Source organism: Spermophilus citellus, assembly GCF_964194105.1.
Source record: "Spermophilus citellus genome assembly, chromosome: 11".
NCBI classification, from domain to species: domain Eukaryota; kingdom Metazoa; phylum Chordata; class Mammalia; order Rodentia; family Sciuridae; genus Spermophilus; species Spermophilus citellus.
The window spans coordinates 98,790,438-98,805,335 of NC_138192.1; the positions used below are offsets into that span (position 1 = coordinate 98,790,438).

General features: G+C 34.7%; 1 protein-coding gene across 3 annotated transcripts in view; it reads right to left on the reverse strand.

Moving 5' to 3' along the window:
- The window catches only part of RFTN2 (raftlin family member 2), an 84,760-nt gene that overhangs the window by 45,984 nt on the left and 23,878 nt on the right, over nucleotides 1–14,898 (reverse strand). For all 3 annotated transcript variants that reach the window (XM_081261553.1, XM_081261552.1, XM_081261551.1), the window contains 4 exons: nucleotides 9,765–9,948; nucleotides 8,012–8,126; nucleotides 3,878–4,157; nucleotides 1,183–1,386 (listed from right to left, as the gene is read on the reverse strand). In XM_081261553.1, coding sequence (XP_081117679.1) covers nucleotides 1,183–1,386; nucleotides 3,878–4,157; nucleotides 8,012–8,126; nucleotides 9,765–9,948 — 783 coding nt within the window. The remainder of the gene's footprint in view (nucleotides 1–1,182; nucleotides 1,387–3,877; nucleotides 4,158–8,011; nucleotides 8,127–9,764; nucleotides 9,949–14,898) is intronic.

Sequence of the window (14,898 nt, forward strand, 5' to 3'; positions counted from 1 at the left end):
GAAGGACCCTAAAATATTTTTTGAGCACTATGCCAGGAGTGATAATTCTAGGTGCTGCAATGGGCTTCATCCTTAATCTCAGTGCTAGTTCAAAAGACCTCCTGATAGTTTTTAGTATTCATCCAAAGTCTTCAACTGCATTTTACTGAGTTATTACTGGGCTGGTTTAACAATAATAAGTTGTATTGATCTCATTTACCTTTTCACTCTTTCCTCCAATGTCTTTGAGACAGGGTCCTAAGTCATACTGCTTTTCATAACCCTCATGATTCCTTATGCATTTTCTCAGTCTCCTTCCTATCTTTTTTCTCCCTTTTAACAATAATTTTTTTAAATTTATTCTTTTAACACTGTTTTTTCTCTCTTAATCATTTTAAAGTTTCTCTAGAAAATCATTGTTGAGAAGCTTTTGTTGTTTGTTTTTATGATAGACATGAATAGTTATGTATTCCTTTATAACTGAGAAAGGTTAAAGAAAGAAGACAAAGAGGAACTGAAGTAAGAACAGGGTCACTTTCTAAACCAAAGATTACTTTTGTACACAAAATAGGTATGTATACACTGACTACATATAGTAGTAGTATCCAAAATTGGGATAATGTAATAAATGTTGACTAATAGCAGTTTAATGCCATCATAAACCTCATGACTGGGCTGTCATACTACATTGTGCTTGGAAAATTCCACTAGTCAGTCCCACAGTGATTTGTCTATTTGACAGTTGCAAACCAATGGCAAAGATTACATTACAATTCTACAGTGGGTGTCAGTTTGTTCTCAAGGATGGTTAAGCTTTTAAGTTGAAACTTCACAGCTATGTAATGAGTGGAAGAGTGGAATTTATTTCCTAACAATAAAATCTGTACTACAAGCCATAGAACTTTTTTTTTTTTTGTACCAGGGATTGAACTTGGGGGTGCTTAATCACTGAGCTACCTCCTCAGCCCTTTTTATTTTTTATTTCAAGACAAGGTTTCACTAAAACGCTTAGGGCCTTGCAAATTGCTGAAGCTGGTTTTGAACTTGCAATCCTTCTCCCTCAGACTCCCTAGTCACTGGGATTACAGACACACACCTATGCTCCCAGCAAGCCATAGAACTTTAGAGGCAAAAATATTTTCAACAATTTTGATAAAAGTTCAAATTATTTAGATATAAGTATATCATTAATATAAAACTTACCTTTAGGTGTTTCCCAGCATACAAAAGAATCCATTAAAGACAAGCCTTGCTTATAATAAAATGTAGTTAACTGTAGCCAATCAGCATCAAGTGTACTAATGATAGATCCTTTTCTTGTTACTTTCATTGATAGGACTCCTTCCTGATAGGTCCAGCATGCTGAATCATCATCAAAAACATTGAAAACTATATACAACTTGTTATCTGGGGATAGACATTCAGAAGGATGCAAAGTTAAAATTTTATTTATCAAAGAGTCTTAAATCTTTTCTTTTTAACATGAGATATTTCAAGCATACAAACAAGTGCAGAGAATAGTAAAGAACCCATTACTGAATTTAATCAAATGTTAACATTATGCCTTACTAGCTTCACTCTCTTTTTTCACAGAAATGAGAAATGCATACAGTTGAGACTACTATGTAGTATAATGAATTTGGTGTTTATCATTTTCATGAAAACTTCCATTCTTTTAATACCCACTTATATATTCATATGATATTGTTTTGCAGCTTAATTTCTTTTTATTTAAATAGTACCATACTGTAATATATCAATCTGCAAACTGATTTGTGTGTGTGTATGTGGCTGGTTCAATACCCAGGGCCTTGTGCATACTAGGTAAGTGCTCTACTACTGAGCTATAATCTTAGCCCTGCACATTGATATTTTTGGTTCAACATTATGCCTTTGAAATCTAAATAGTTATATCAATTCATTTATTTTAACTGATTCATGGTATTCCAGTTAACATTTTTTTTGTACTGAAGATTAAACCCAGAAGTGCTTTATCATGAAGCTATATCCCTAGTCCTTTTAATTTTTTTATCTTGAGACAGGATCTTGCTAAGTTGCTTAGGGCCTTGCTAAATTGCTGAGGCTGGACTCAAACTTGTGATCCTCCTGCCTCAGTCTCCAAAGTCATTAGGATTACAGGTCTGTGACTATACTCCTTTCGATGGACATTATTTCCAATATTTTGTTTTTAACAAACATTTTTCATATATCCTTGGACCATGTGTGAGAGGGGCTAGAATACATGCTTAGATATGAAAATGCTGGGTCGTATCTTCTGCTTTACTAGAAATTGGCAAATTCTTAATTTGGGGCTAGGGACCCACACCCATGGTTATGTTTCAGGAGGTTTAACATAACTTGTTTTACAACAAAAGTATTTGAATTTCATAATATACTCCAAGAGGTCTTTAGCATATTTTCTCAACCCCCTATCTCCTCTCAAGAGCTTCTGCCATTGAAAGTTATTAAGTACATAATTTAAAAATATTTAGAAAGCATACTCTAAAGATAATTAAGTAGTATATTGGACTCAGGACTTGAAGAACTAGAAATAGACACTTGATCTGATCAAACAGGGTGGGAACCAACATGGAATTTAAAGGTAGCAGTGGGTGGAAAATTGAGAGTAGCTTTCTGACCACTGACAACTCTTATTCACTCTTACATTCCATTAATTTTCACACTGCAGGAAAAATAATGGTTGTTAGTTAGGAAAATGTGAAAAAAATGGAAGGTTTCTGGAGGCTGAATGAGGTGATGAGTTGGGAAATGTTGCCCATTCTTTCTTCAGGAGATTGTGCTAATGTGGTCTAGTGTATCTTTGCTATGCACAGGATGTTGACAGTATCTCGTCATAACCCAGAAAGGCCATGGCTCCACTATGCACCCCTCCAATGCCAACAATGACCAGAAGATCAGATAAGAGTAGTTGCTTTACCACAGAGTTTATTCTGTGCTCTGCACAAGGCTAAGCACTTTGTAGATAGTTCTTATTTACTTCTTAAAACAATCTAATGAGGGAGGTCTTACAATTATCCCCCTCCTTTTTAAAAAAATATTCACTTATTTTTTTAGTTTTAGGTGGACACAATATGTTTATTTTACTTTTATGTGGTGCTGAGAATCGAACCCAGTGCCTCATGCGTGCTAGGTGAGTACTATACCACTCAGCCACAACCCCAGCCACCCCCCACCTTTTTTTTTTATAAAGAAATTGAGGTATCTGACTTCAGTGCCCATGCTATTAACTCAAAGGTATACAAAGTCTTTGATTTTCTTTGAAAGTGCTTTTAAGAAGCATGCTGAAAAGTTATCACAAAACTTTAAAAAGTCCAAAATAAAGGAATAAAATATTCTCAATTTCTTGGGAAAACTTGTTATTTGGCAAAGAAGAATAAAACTATTGTTTGAAGTTATTCTAGGCTGTGGGTACTATTGTTATAATAATTGTTTCATCATGATGGGCCATTGTCATATGTTAGTTGCTGACCAAAGAAAGTCAATTAATTTCAAAGATGAAAATCATCCATGAAATGAGAAAGGCTCAAACTAAATTTCTCATGCATTGTTTATAAGGACAACAGTAAATACAGCTTCCTGATAGACTCACTTCTTCAGGCACACATACAACCCTCCATTTCACAAGGGAGTTTTGTATGACTATATGAAAATCAATCTTAAACACAGTTTCATTATATGTATAATTTGCTAGGAAGAACTGCAGTCTAAAATGCTGTGCTGCCTTATCTCTGGCTGTAATGATCTTTTTAAAATCATGACAAAATTTATATTAGCTCGTTTAGTCTTTATACTCTCTATAATTTTACTTTGCCTTGTATTTCTTTTTAATAAAACCTCAAATATGTATTTTTCTAAATTTAAACTACTCATGGATTACCTTCTCCCTTTCTTAGTTTAGAGGAGCTGGGGCTATCATTTTGTTCCATTTGATACTGTCCACTTTCATGATGAAGTTCTTCTTCAATTCCACTTTCAGACGATTGCCCACTTAATGTTCCTTCATTCCAACTTTTACAGTTCTCATCTGAACTGTGTCTCACATGCAGCATTGATTCTATATCTCCATCATAGTTGGTTCCATTACAGTATTTAGGTGGTGGATAATGCTGTGATATGAATCCAACAAATTTCATTCCTTTTTTAGCAGCGACATTAATCTGAGGTTTGAAAAGAGATGGCAGAACAAGATGTAAACTCCATTTGCACTGAATATCAATTAACCCTTAGCTTTATGAGGAAATCCATTAGAAGATTGAGTAAGTTGACCAGTAACTAAAGACCCATTATAAATTAATTAATAACCCTTAAAACAGCACTCCAAAGGTTAGAGCACATTATCATCATGATTTCTTCAAACATAACTAATGTACTTTAGACATTATAAAAGGAGAAGCTATGTTTTTCTCTGAAAGGCCATGGTTGGGAAGAACTTGTAATTTTTATAGCATGATCTTTAGAGGCCATGAAATAAGATCTTTCCAATTGGAGCAAAATTAGAAACTATTCTTTTTTTTTTTAATATTTATTTTTAGTTCTCGGCGGATACAACATCTTTGTTGGTATGTGGTGCTGAGGATCGAACCTGGGCCGCACGCATGCCAGGCGAGCGCGCTACCGCTTGAGCCACATCCCCAGCCCAATTAAAAACTATTCTAAAGGCTGGGGTTGTAGATCAGTGGTATAGCGCTTACCTAGCATGTGTGAGGCACTGGTTCAATCCTCAGCACCACATAAAAATAAGTAAATAAAATAAAGGTATGTGTCCATCTACAACTAAAAAAAAAAAAACTATTCTAAAATTCTCCACAAGTAACCAAATACATCTTCATTATGGGAAAATTAATTTAAAAGCAAAACTCATGCAGTACTCTATGTGTGGTAAAGAAAAGTGTACTTGTTCCATGTTGATAAAGAAAAACATTGTAAGACTAATGTGTTCATACAGATCATAAGCCCAATTCATAGCACAATTCTTCTGAAGCTTTCTGAGTTCATAGGCATTTGCTTATGTACTTATGCTTATATACTTACTAAGTATCTGCTAACACTGTATCTTGGTATTGTTGTCTCCTATCTGGGCCAAATACTAACAATTAGATTCAATCCTATCAATTAAAGGATAGGATTTTGAAACAGTTGATTTAATTTTCATTTAATGCATACTACCAAAAACCTAAGGCATTTTCTTTTCTGCTTTTCCTTCATTTCTTTATTCTCTTTGTGTCTATGCCTTTCTCCTTTATTCAACTGGCAAGTCTTCTGAGAGCAAGGTTGGGTCTTATTCATCTTTGTTTTGCAGTGTTTTGTAGTTATAGGTGCTCCATAACTACTTGTTATATAAATTAAAATAAAAGATAAGCAATGCCTTTTATAAGATTACCATTACATGTTTTAAATGTTACCTGGGAAGGTGAGAAGGGTTATGATGGAGATTTCAAATGGAAACATCTATAGTTAGAAATAGAATGAAAAAGGCCAGGAAGATCTGGGGGAAAAATCAAGAGCCCAATCAAAGAATGAAATTTAACTCAACTTCAGATGAAGAGGCAGGAACATTTGAGGAAGGGGGGAGGCTATGTGGTGTGAAGTCAGACAAAGAACTATGGTTGGCACAAACTCATTTATTCCTATAAATTAATATATTAAACTTATAATGGTGCATTAAACCTTAAAAAATTAACCACAAAACTTCATTTTTATCAGGGGTCCTGGAAGAGAAGGGGGAGGGAGGGTTGGGTAAGGAGGCATAGCATTTTGCAGGTGGAAGTGGGTGAATTTATTACCTTTGTTTTCTTCTAAGTTGATTTGAGTTAGATTTTTATTACTAGAAAATCTTATTTGGAAAGGTCTGGTAACAAATATAGTATTAATGTCTTTTCCATTTTTTAAGTTGGGTGATTGATATTTTTAAAATGCCATTTTAATTTCAAAATTCTGAGGTGAGGGAAACACTTGAAAATCTAATTTTAAAAACAGTAAACATTGGTATAATGTTTAAGCTTGATGTGAAAGCTAAATGTTCAACTATCAACTCTACATAAGGCAGCCATTCAAAAATAATATTTGGCACTCACATATTGCTGTTGTTCATACTCAGGGCAATGTTCAAATATTTCATGTGCTATGTTTCCTGAAGCTTTTCTATTCATGAAATAACCCCATTACTCTAATTGCTGAAATAACAGTACTTTCCTGTTTAAATAGATCTTTGACTGTGAACAGGAAGTCCAATGAAAACAAGGATTCTGATGGTGATCTGTTAAATCTAAATTAGTAGCTACATTTTTGTTTTCAAAGAAGTCTTCTGGAGTGGATTTATTCCAGGGGAAAAAAAAATCTCCCAGAATAGTAGCAGTAAACAGTATGTGTACTTTGTTTATAAAAAATCAAGTCTCGAAGACCATTCCTAAAAACCCTCATTGAATGTTTACTTTATACCTAAATGGGAAACATTATTAGCAGCTATAACTGGCTATACACAACCTCAGGTAATCTTACATACATGGTTATTTAAAGTATGTAAGCAATAACAGAAATAAATTTCAGTTACCTGAAAGGAAATGCCTTAGGTTTTTGGCTGTGTGCATTTAAAAAAAAACATTTATTTTTTAGTTACAGGTGAACACAATATCTTTACTTTTTATTTTATGTGCTGCTGAGGATCAAACCCAGTGCCTCACACATGCTAGGCAAGCGCTCTACCTCCAAGCCACAACCCCAGCCCATGGCTGTGTGCATTCAAACAAAAGCTAAAACCTTACACATAGATCAATGTGGCTAAAAAATAAAAAAAAATTTAAAAAAACCCTCCCAAACCCCACAAAATACCACCAAATTTAGAATATTTATAAATACATACTTTTTTTTGGTTTTAATCAACCTCAGTGTTCAATTTTTCATTTGTTTCAACTAACTTATATTGTCAGATATTTCATTCTTAACAATTAGTTGTTGCATTAAAGCCCATAAAATATTTGATTGTGTTGATATACCATTGTTTCCTTGGGAAATCTTTCAGTTTTTGGAAATGTGATTCATTAATCACTGTTGATTAACTATCTCTGTACAGAAATGACTTTTTTTCCTTTCAAGTATTTTCTTGCAGTAGCCTCCTAACGAGATTACCAGGTTAGAAAATAAAGTAGAACTTGTGATTCTTATTACTAAGTTGATATTCAGGAACACTATCAATTTATTATAATACCAGTTGCAAAATGATCTTTTTTTCTTAAAGTTTTGCCAATACTGGATTTAATAATTTTATTTTTCCAGTTTAATACTGGTGATGTGTTAATTCTTGGTTTTATTTATATTAAAGACTGTTAGGTTGAATCTTTTGCCAGCTCTTGTTTCCATTTGCATGTGCTGCCTACAGGACTCTGTCCATTTAAGACTGGACATTACTTTAGTGTATTTATATTTATTTCTGTATATTTTGAAAGAAGTTCTGATACAAAACATTTGTTGCAGATTTCACTTTGATACTTTTTTAGAAGTTAATTTTTCTGTATATAATTCATTTATACTTAAATTCCTAAATCTATTCATAATTTATTTCTCATCTGAAATGTGTTGAATCTATTTTATATAGAATGACTGCTTACTTTCCCAGTAGAATTTATTAAATAATGGCTATTCTGGAACTGTGGTTGTGGCTCAATGATAGAGCACTTACCTCGCACATGTGAGGCACTTGGTTCAATCCTCAGCACTACATAAAAAAATAAAGTTATTTTTTAAAAATGGCTATTCTTCCATTTTTTTATTATCAGGTTTGTCATTAAGTTTTCTGTATGTGATTAAATTTACTTCTGGTATCTTCTGTTTCACAGGCTAGTATTTCTGTTTTTAACACCGTACAATTTAGTTCAAGTGCTTCAATACATTTTAAATTCTGGTAAATTGAGTTATCTATTATTTCTCTATTTATCTTAAAGAAAAAAAGGAAAATTGGTAAAGAAGAAATACCAAACTTTTTCAACATCACAAGAAAAATGTATGTATTTAGTACCTTTTCTATCAGTTCTTTAGCTATGTCATTTGTTTGTGTCTCATAAGTTAGAGGACATTCCTCAATCACAAGTCTTGGGTATCTCTGTACCCTGGGTGCTGCTGAATGCTTCGGGCTGTAACAGAGAGAATATGAAAATGAGAACTCACAAATAAGGTCCAAAACAATCTTTTTGTTGTTATTTCAAGTCTGATGGCTATCTATCTTCTCATATAAAAATATCAGAAACACACAGTAACATCTATGCTGGTTTATAGGCGTGTGCCACCGCCCCAGGCCCTTGCTTATTTTCAACTTTGTTAGGGCACTTTAGATCTATTTCCGGGGCTAGGGTTGTGGCTTAGTGGTAGAGCGCTTGCCTAGCATGTTTGCGGCACTGGGTTCAATCCCAGGCACCAAATAAAAATAAAAAGTAGAGGTATTGTATTCATCTACAACTAAAAAACAATTTTAAAAAGAAGTCACATTAAAAAAATCTATTTGAATAATGCTATAAACAGAAAAGATTATTTATACACAGTGAAAACTGCGTCATGTTTGTTTAGCAATGCTTTAACTAATAAATACCTAATGGGACTCTGTCTCTTATTAGAGAAAACTGAAACCTGTACACCCACTGCTAGACATGTATAGGGAAGCAACTTCTCAGTAGCAGATAGTGTCCGTTAAAAGCACACCTGGGATTGTTTAAAGCCCTTTCTTTTTATTTAAATTTTCCTATTTTCTTATCCTTTTCCTCTTATTTCTTTTTTTTTCTTAGCCATTTCTTGTTAAAGTAATTTTATTGTTCCATCACTATAAAAAGAAAGAAGTTTTTACTCTGGTCTTAGAGATGGTTTTTAAGAGTTGTATAAAAAAAAATTAATGTATTGTTGGCAAGGTGACACATGGCTGTAATACCAGCGACTCAGAAGGCTTAGTCGCAAGTCACAGGACTGCAAGTTCCAGGCCAGTGTGGGCAACTTAGTAAAACCCTGTCTGGAAAAAAAAAAAGTGAATTTAAGACATTGTTCTGGTTATTTCCATTCTTCATTGGTAAGAGCAACAATATTTTTACCATTAAAAAAATCCATTGAATTTGCAATCTAGACAGGCAAAACTTGTTGTAGTATTATTTGAAAAAGTAGTTGTTAATAGTTTTGAAAAAATAAGATAAAATGGATGACTCTAAAATCTTATATTTCATGTGCAGGACCATGGGTGCTATCCTCAGTGCAAAAAAAAAAAAAATTGGTGAAAAAAGTTGATAATCAGTTTGTCTAATTTGTGAGAACCTGATCTACTTGATCTTTCTGCTGTAAAGTTTTAGATGAGGAGATAGTTTCTGTTGCTACTATTAATAAAACAACATATGGCAGTTCAAAGAGCTCAGTGAGAATGGACTGCATAGCTCAGGTCAGTATGGTTAGCCCACTGATAATACTTATAGCTAACTGCTACTCTCTCACGTGCTGTATTTGCTACAGGAGTTTCCAGGTGCCTTGAGTCTAGTTTGCTTTCCTTTTGTCTACTGCCATCCTCACCTGCAACCTGTTGGCCTGCAAGGAGTTAGGGTCAGTTAGGAGTTTTAAGGAGGAGAGGTATGAATTTCCTTGCTTCAGTCCAGTTTCAACTGCTGAAAAATGTGTCTTAAACCTAAATCTCTAGTTTTTCTTTACTTTCCACCACTTTTCAAAATTATTTTTCTTTAGGCAAAGAAAACTAATTTTTAACTGCATTGTAGCATGATGGTTTCCTTGAGCATCATGCTTACCTTAATTTCAAGCGCAATAGCACCACCCGATATAGGTAACTTGCTGGTAGGTGTTTTCGCTGCCCCACAGATTGTATAGCAGGATGAATGGCCCCAACAACATATCCTTTAAGATAATAGTCTTCCACTTTTGTTACTATATCCAGAATTGAATTTATCTTGATAACTTCTGGATTTGGTGAAGCTAAAATATCAAAAGCAAAGAGAAATTTGCACATTAATAGGATTTAATCATACATTATTTCTATCTATGTACAATAATACCAATGAGTAGGAAAAATATCCATATGGCTTAAACTCAAAAAAGTTACACTATTTTGTATTATATATTTTCTAAACTTATTTCAGAAGAAAGCAAAAGTGATCTTATGAGCTGATATATTAACAATATGTCTTAAAGCAGAAATACAATGCCTTGTATGTTGTTTTTCCGATTGAGGCAGCTTTACTTTTTAAGGTTTCATTTGAGGGACTATATTTCCATTAGTAGATATTGAAGACAAATATAAAATACATAATAATTCAAAGAGCCAATTGTTTTTATGTTGAATACAATGAGATGCATAATTTCTAAAAAACCCAAAATTCATATAATTTTTTTTTTGGTTCTGTGGATTGAACCCAAGGTACTTAACTACTGAGCCACATTCCCAGCCCCTTTTATTTTTTATTTTGAGATGGCATCTCGCTAAGTTGCTTAGGGCCTCACTAAATTGCTGATGCTGGTTTAAAACTTGCAATCCTTCTGCTTCAGCTTTCTGAGTTGCTGGGATTATAGGCATGAGCCACTGTGCCTGCTACAAATCTAAAACTAAAAATGGAAGAAGTGGCATTTGATAAATAGGAATCATCAAGTGCTTTCTTTTTTTTTAAATATTTTTATTTTTTAGTTTTCGGCGGACACAACATCATTGTATGTGGTGCTGAGGATCGAACCTGGACCCCACGCATGCCAGGCGAGCGCACTACTGCTTGAGCCACATCCCCAGCCCAAGTGCTTTCTTATTTCCAATTAGTCTTCAAAAGTACCATGATTTCTCTGAAATGCTAAAAATACAATTTCTTGTGGCATTTATATAAATGTTTAAGTAAAGGAATTGAAATATAAAGTTATAAAGAAATTCTTTATAACAAGTAAAAATCTAAATGTAGAAGAAGTCTAAATGTAAAATTGATATGCAACTGAATTATCACTTGAAGGAGGGAGAAACTGTAGAAATCTGTACTATACAGTAGCACTATTTATATAGACTAGAATATAAAAGAAAAAATGCATTATTTTAGAAAATATTCTTAATATTCTAGCAATTTTAATTTATATAATTAGCTTATTTTCTGTAATTATGTCTGTTATTTTATGGAAAACATTCAAAATTGTTATCTGGAAATAAGCCTGCACTTTGATCATCTCTTGAGTTGCAATACACATAAAATTACTTCCAGGTATGAGCTGAGTTGGCTCCTGGCCTTCTGTTAGTGTGGTCAGTGGAGTCTCGAAAAGAACTGATTGCCTAAACACAGGAAGAAGGTTAAGAAGCAGACAAGGAAGAAGGGTCAGAGGAAATCCCCTCCTCCCTTTACATTAATATCCACGTGGTGGAAAAGAAATTCACCATCAGTGGGTATTTATGCCAACTTCTCAAACTAAAATAAAATACTCAACAGAAAAGCTATACAAGCCAGGATGAATTCATTTCCTCCAATTTTCATCTTCTTTTGGATTTAAACTAATATTCTACTTTTAATACATTTTCTTCATTATGATGAATACAAATGAAAACAAAGAGAATGATCCTGGACTTTGAAGAAACAGCTGGGCTTCCATGTAAACATTCCAGCCCTGGCTGGTTGTGTGGCAATTATTCCATGATTCATTTGGCTTTACTCTTAATATTTGGACCCTGATTTCTAAACAAAGGAACTGAAAAACTATGAAATAAAATTAAACAAGCTCTTAAGACTAAGGAATGAAATACAACTTATACTTATTTTAGAGATATATATTAATCCTACAAATTTTTTTTTTAAAGAGAGAGTGAGAGAGGAGGGAGAGAGAGAGAGAGAGAGAGAGAGAGAGAGAGAGAGAGAGAGAGAGAGAGAATTTTTAATATTTATTTTTTAGTTCTCGGCGGACACAACATCTTTGTTGGTATGTGGTGCTGAGGATCGAACCCGGGCCGCACGCATGCCAGGCGAGCGCGCTACCGCTTGAGCCACATCCCCAGCCCCAATCCTACAAAATTTTAAAGAAAAATTACAGCATTCTGCCATTGCTGAGCATGATATAAAAGAATCTTCACAGTCTGGCCTCTGCCTGTGGGTTCATATTTCACTCTTATCATGCTATCTTTTGTGCAGCTTGCTTTGGCATGTCAGAACTACTGTAAGTTTCTGACCCTGCCACTCTGTCAGGCCACTAGGCCTTCATTTCCTTCCCTGCCTAGTAAATCATCCCTTTCTCTGTGCTGTACCTACTCTCACCAGTGCCCTTGTCAGACTATGTTATAGTTATTTCTTTATATGTCTGTCTTGATGTTAGACTGAGAATTCCTTAAGGGCAAACAAACAAATAAACAAACAACAACAATAACAACAACAAAAAAACTACCTTATTCATGTCTTTCTGTGTCTATGTTCCTTGAATCACTATGTTAAATTGGAAATAGTGTTTGTTAGGGCAATTTAGAGGCAAAAATATTACATAAAAGGGGGAAAGAAATCAATGTGAACTAGTGCAAATGAAAAACATTAGGTTAGGGAATTCAGGAACAATTCAGGTTATTCAGACCTTGCAGGAGAGAGGCAAAATAGAAAAAACAGCAGTGATGTGGAATTGTTTTTCATTTTTTTGATCTTGGAAGTGAGGGTGGTCAAGAACATGGTGAGGATCCAGAGTTAAAAAGTAATATTCATAGGCTGGAGCTGTAGCTCAGTGGTAGAGCACTTGTTTCACAGGTGTGAGACCCTGGATTCGATCCTCAGCATCATATAAAAATAAAGATATTGTGTCCATCTACAACTAAAAAAAAAGTCATGTTCACTCTAGTTCAACTTTACGTTCCTTATGTTAATGATATTACAATGAGAAAAAAACATATTGCTAATGAAATAAAAAATACGGTGGCACACACCCGTAATCCCAGCAGCTTGGGAGACTAAGGCAGGAGGATCTCGAGATCAAGCCAGCCTCAGCAATGACGAGGCACTAAGCAACTCAGTGAGACCCTGCCTTTAAATAATATACAAAAAAAGGCTGTGGATGTGGCTCAGTGGCTGAGTGCCTCTGGGTTCAATCCCTGGTTACCCTTCCCCCTGAAAAAAAAGAGTCATGAGAGGTGAAGCTGCATGGGATTTAATTGGCTCTATGTTGGAGTGAAATTCAGAGAGACATTTGGGACAGGATTGTGCTACAGACAAAGAATAATTCAATGAAGAAGAACAGTGTGGCTTTTATCAAATGGGTTCTTTTGAGCTTGTGGGCTTGGGAAACTTCTGGGTACGGCTGGCCTTGCTTCTCTGGCTGACTTGGTGGCAATTCACTGTTAGGTCACATGTTGCCTCACCTAGTTGACTTTGGCATTATTGCTTGGGAGGAAAACCCAGATATCAAGAACTCAGAGCTGGGAAAAGTCTACTCCCCTGGAGGTATAGGTTAGAGTTCAGAGCAATTTAGGCAGTTTGATGCTCTGTATGTTCTCTGTAATCTTGCTTGCCATCATCCCAGAAAGTGGAGTAATATGGGAGCCAGCACAAAAAGAGTAGCTAATGGGCTCGCAGAGGCACTTATGTTGTTCCTACACAAAGAATATTTGAAATGTTTCAGTTTTTGTATCTTCACCACCTGCTCAGCAGTTAATTCTACTATTTTAGTTTTATAGTTCTACATTAAAGATTATATGTCATCTGGATTGTGGTGGTTGTACAATAGGTGGATGTATTTAATGTCACCAAACTAAAAACATAAAAGTAGTTAAGATGGTATATCTTACATCATGTATATTTTACCATTATAAAAAAGATTACATGTCAAAGATTTTTATTTTATGTATGTTTAATACATAACACATATTCATATATATGTCTCTGTGTGTGTATGTATGTATGTGTGTGTGTATGTATGTGTGTGTGTGTGTGTATATATATATATATATATATATATATATATATTTTTTTTTTTTTTTTGTATTGGGAATTGAACCTAAGGGTCTCAATCACTGAGCCACACCCCATCCCTTTTTTAAAAATATCTTTTTTTGGTTGTCAACGGACCTTTATTTTTTATTTACATGCAGTGTTGAGAATTGAACCTAGTGCTCCACAAATGTTAGGCAAGTGCTCCATCACTGAGCCACAACCCCAGCCACCACCACCACCACCACCACCACCACCACCTTTGCCCTTTTTTATATTGTATTTAGAGACAGGGTCTTGCTGAGTTGCTTACGCCTTGCTAAGTTGCTGAGGCTGCTTTGAAGTTGAGATCCTCCTGCCTCGGCCTCCTGAGCCACTGGTATTACAGGCATGTACCACTGTGCCCGGCTAAGATTTCCTTTGTTATTAAGAATGAATAATATTCCATTTTATGTATATACTACATTTTGTTTTTTTATTTGTCCATCAAATGATAGTTGGGATGCTTCCACCTCTTGGCTACTGTGAATAATGTTGCTATGGACATGGGTATCTCTTTGAGATACTGCTTTGGATTCTTTTTACATAAATACCAAGAAGTGAGATTGCTGGATTTTCTCTATGTTTTATTCTAGGAATTTCATAGTTTTAGGTCTTACTTTTAGGCCAAAGATTTTTTTTTAACTTTTGGTTTTCAACTTGGAGAGGCCAATAAGTAGCTACTTGTCATCCCAAATCCAGTTCATCTAAACCTGATTACTTTCACCATGCCACTCAAGTTTGACCCCAACAAACCAAATCATGTTCTTGAGGTGCACCCACAGCAAAGTTGGTAACATGTTTATCCTGGCCTCCACAAGTGGGCCCCTATGTCTGTCTCTTAAAAAAAGTTAGTGACATTGCTAAGGCAACCAGTGACTGGAAGGGTCTACTACAGTGAAACTGACCACTCTGAACAAACACAGTGACAGCAGTTTTTGCTTCTGTCCTGATCATCACAACT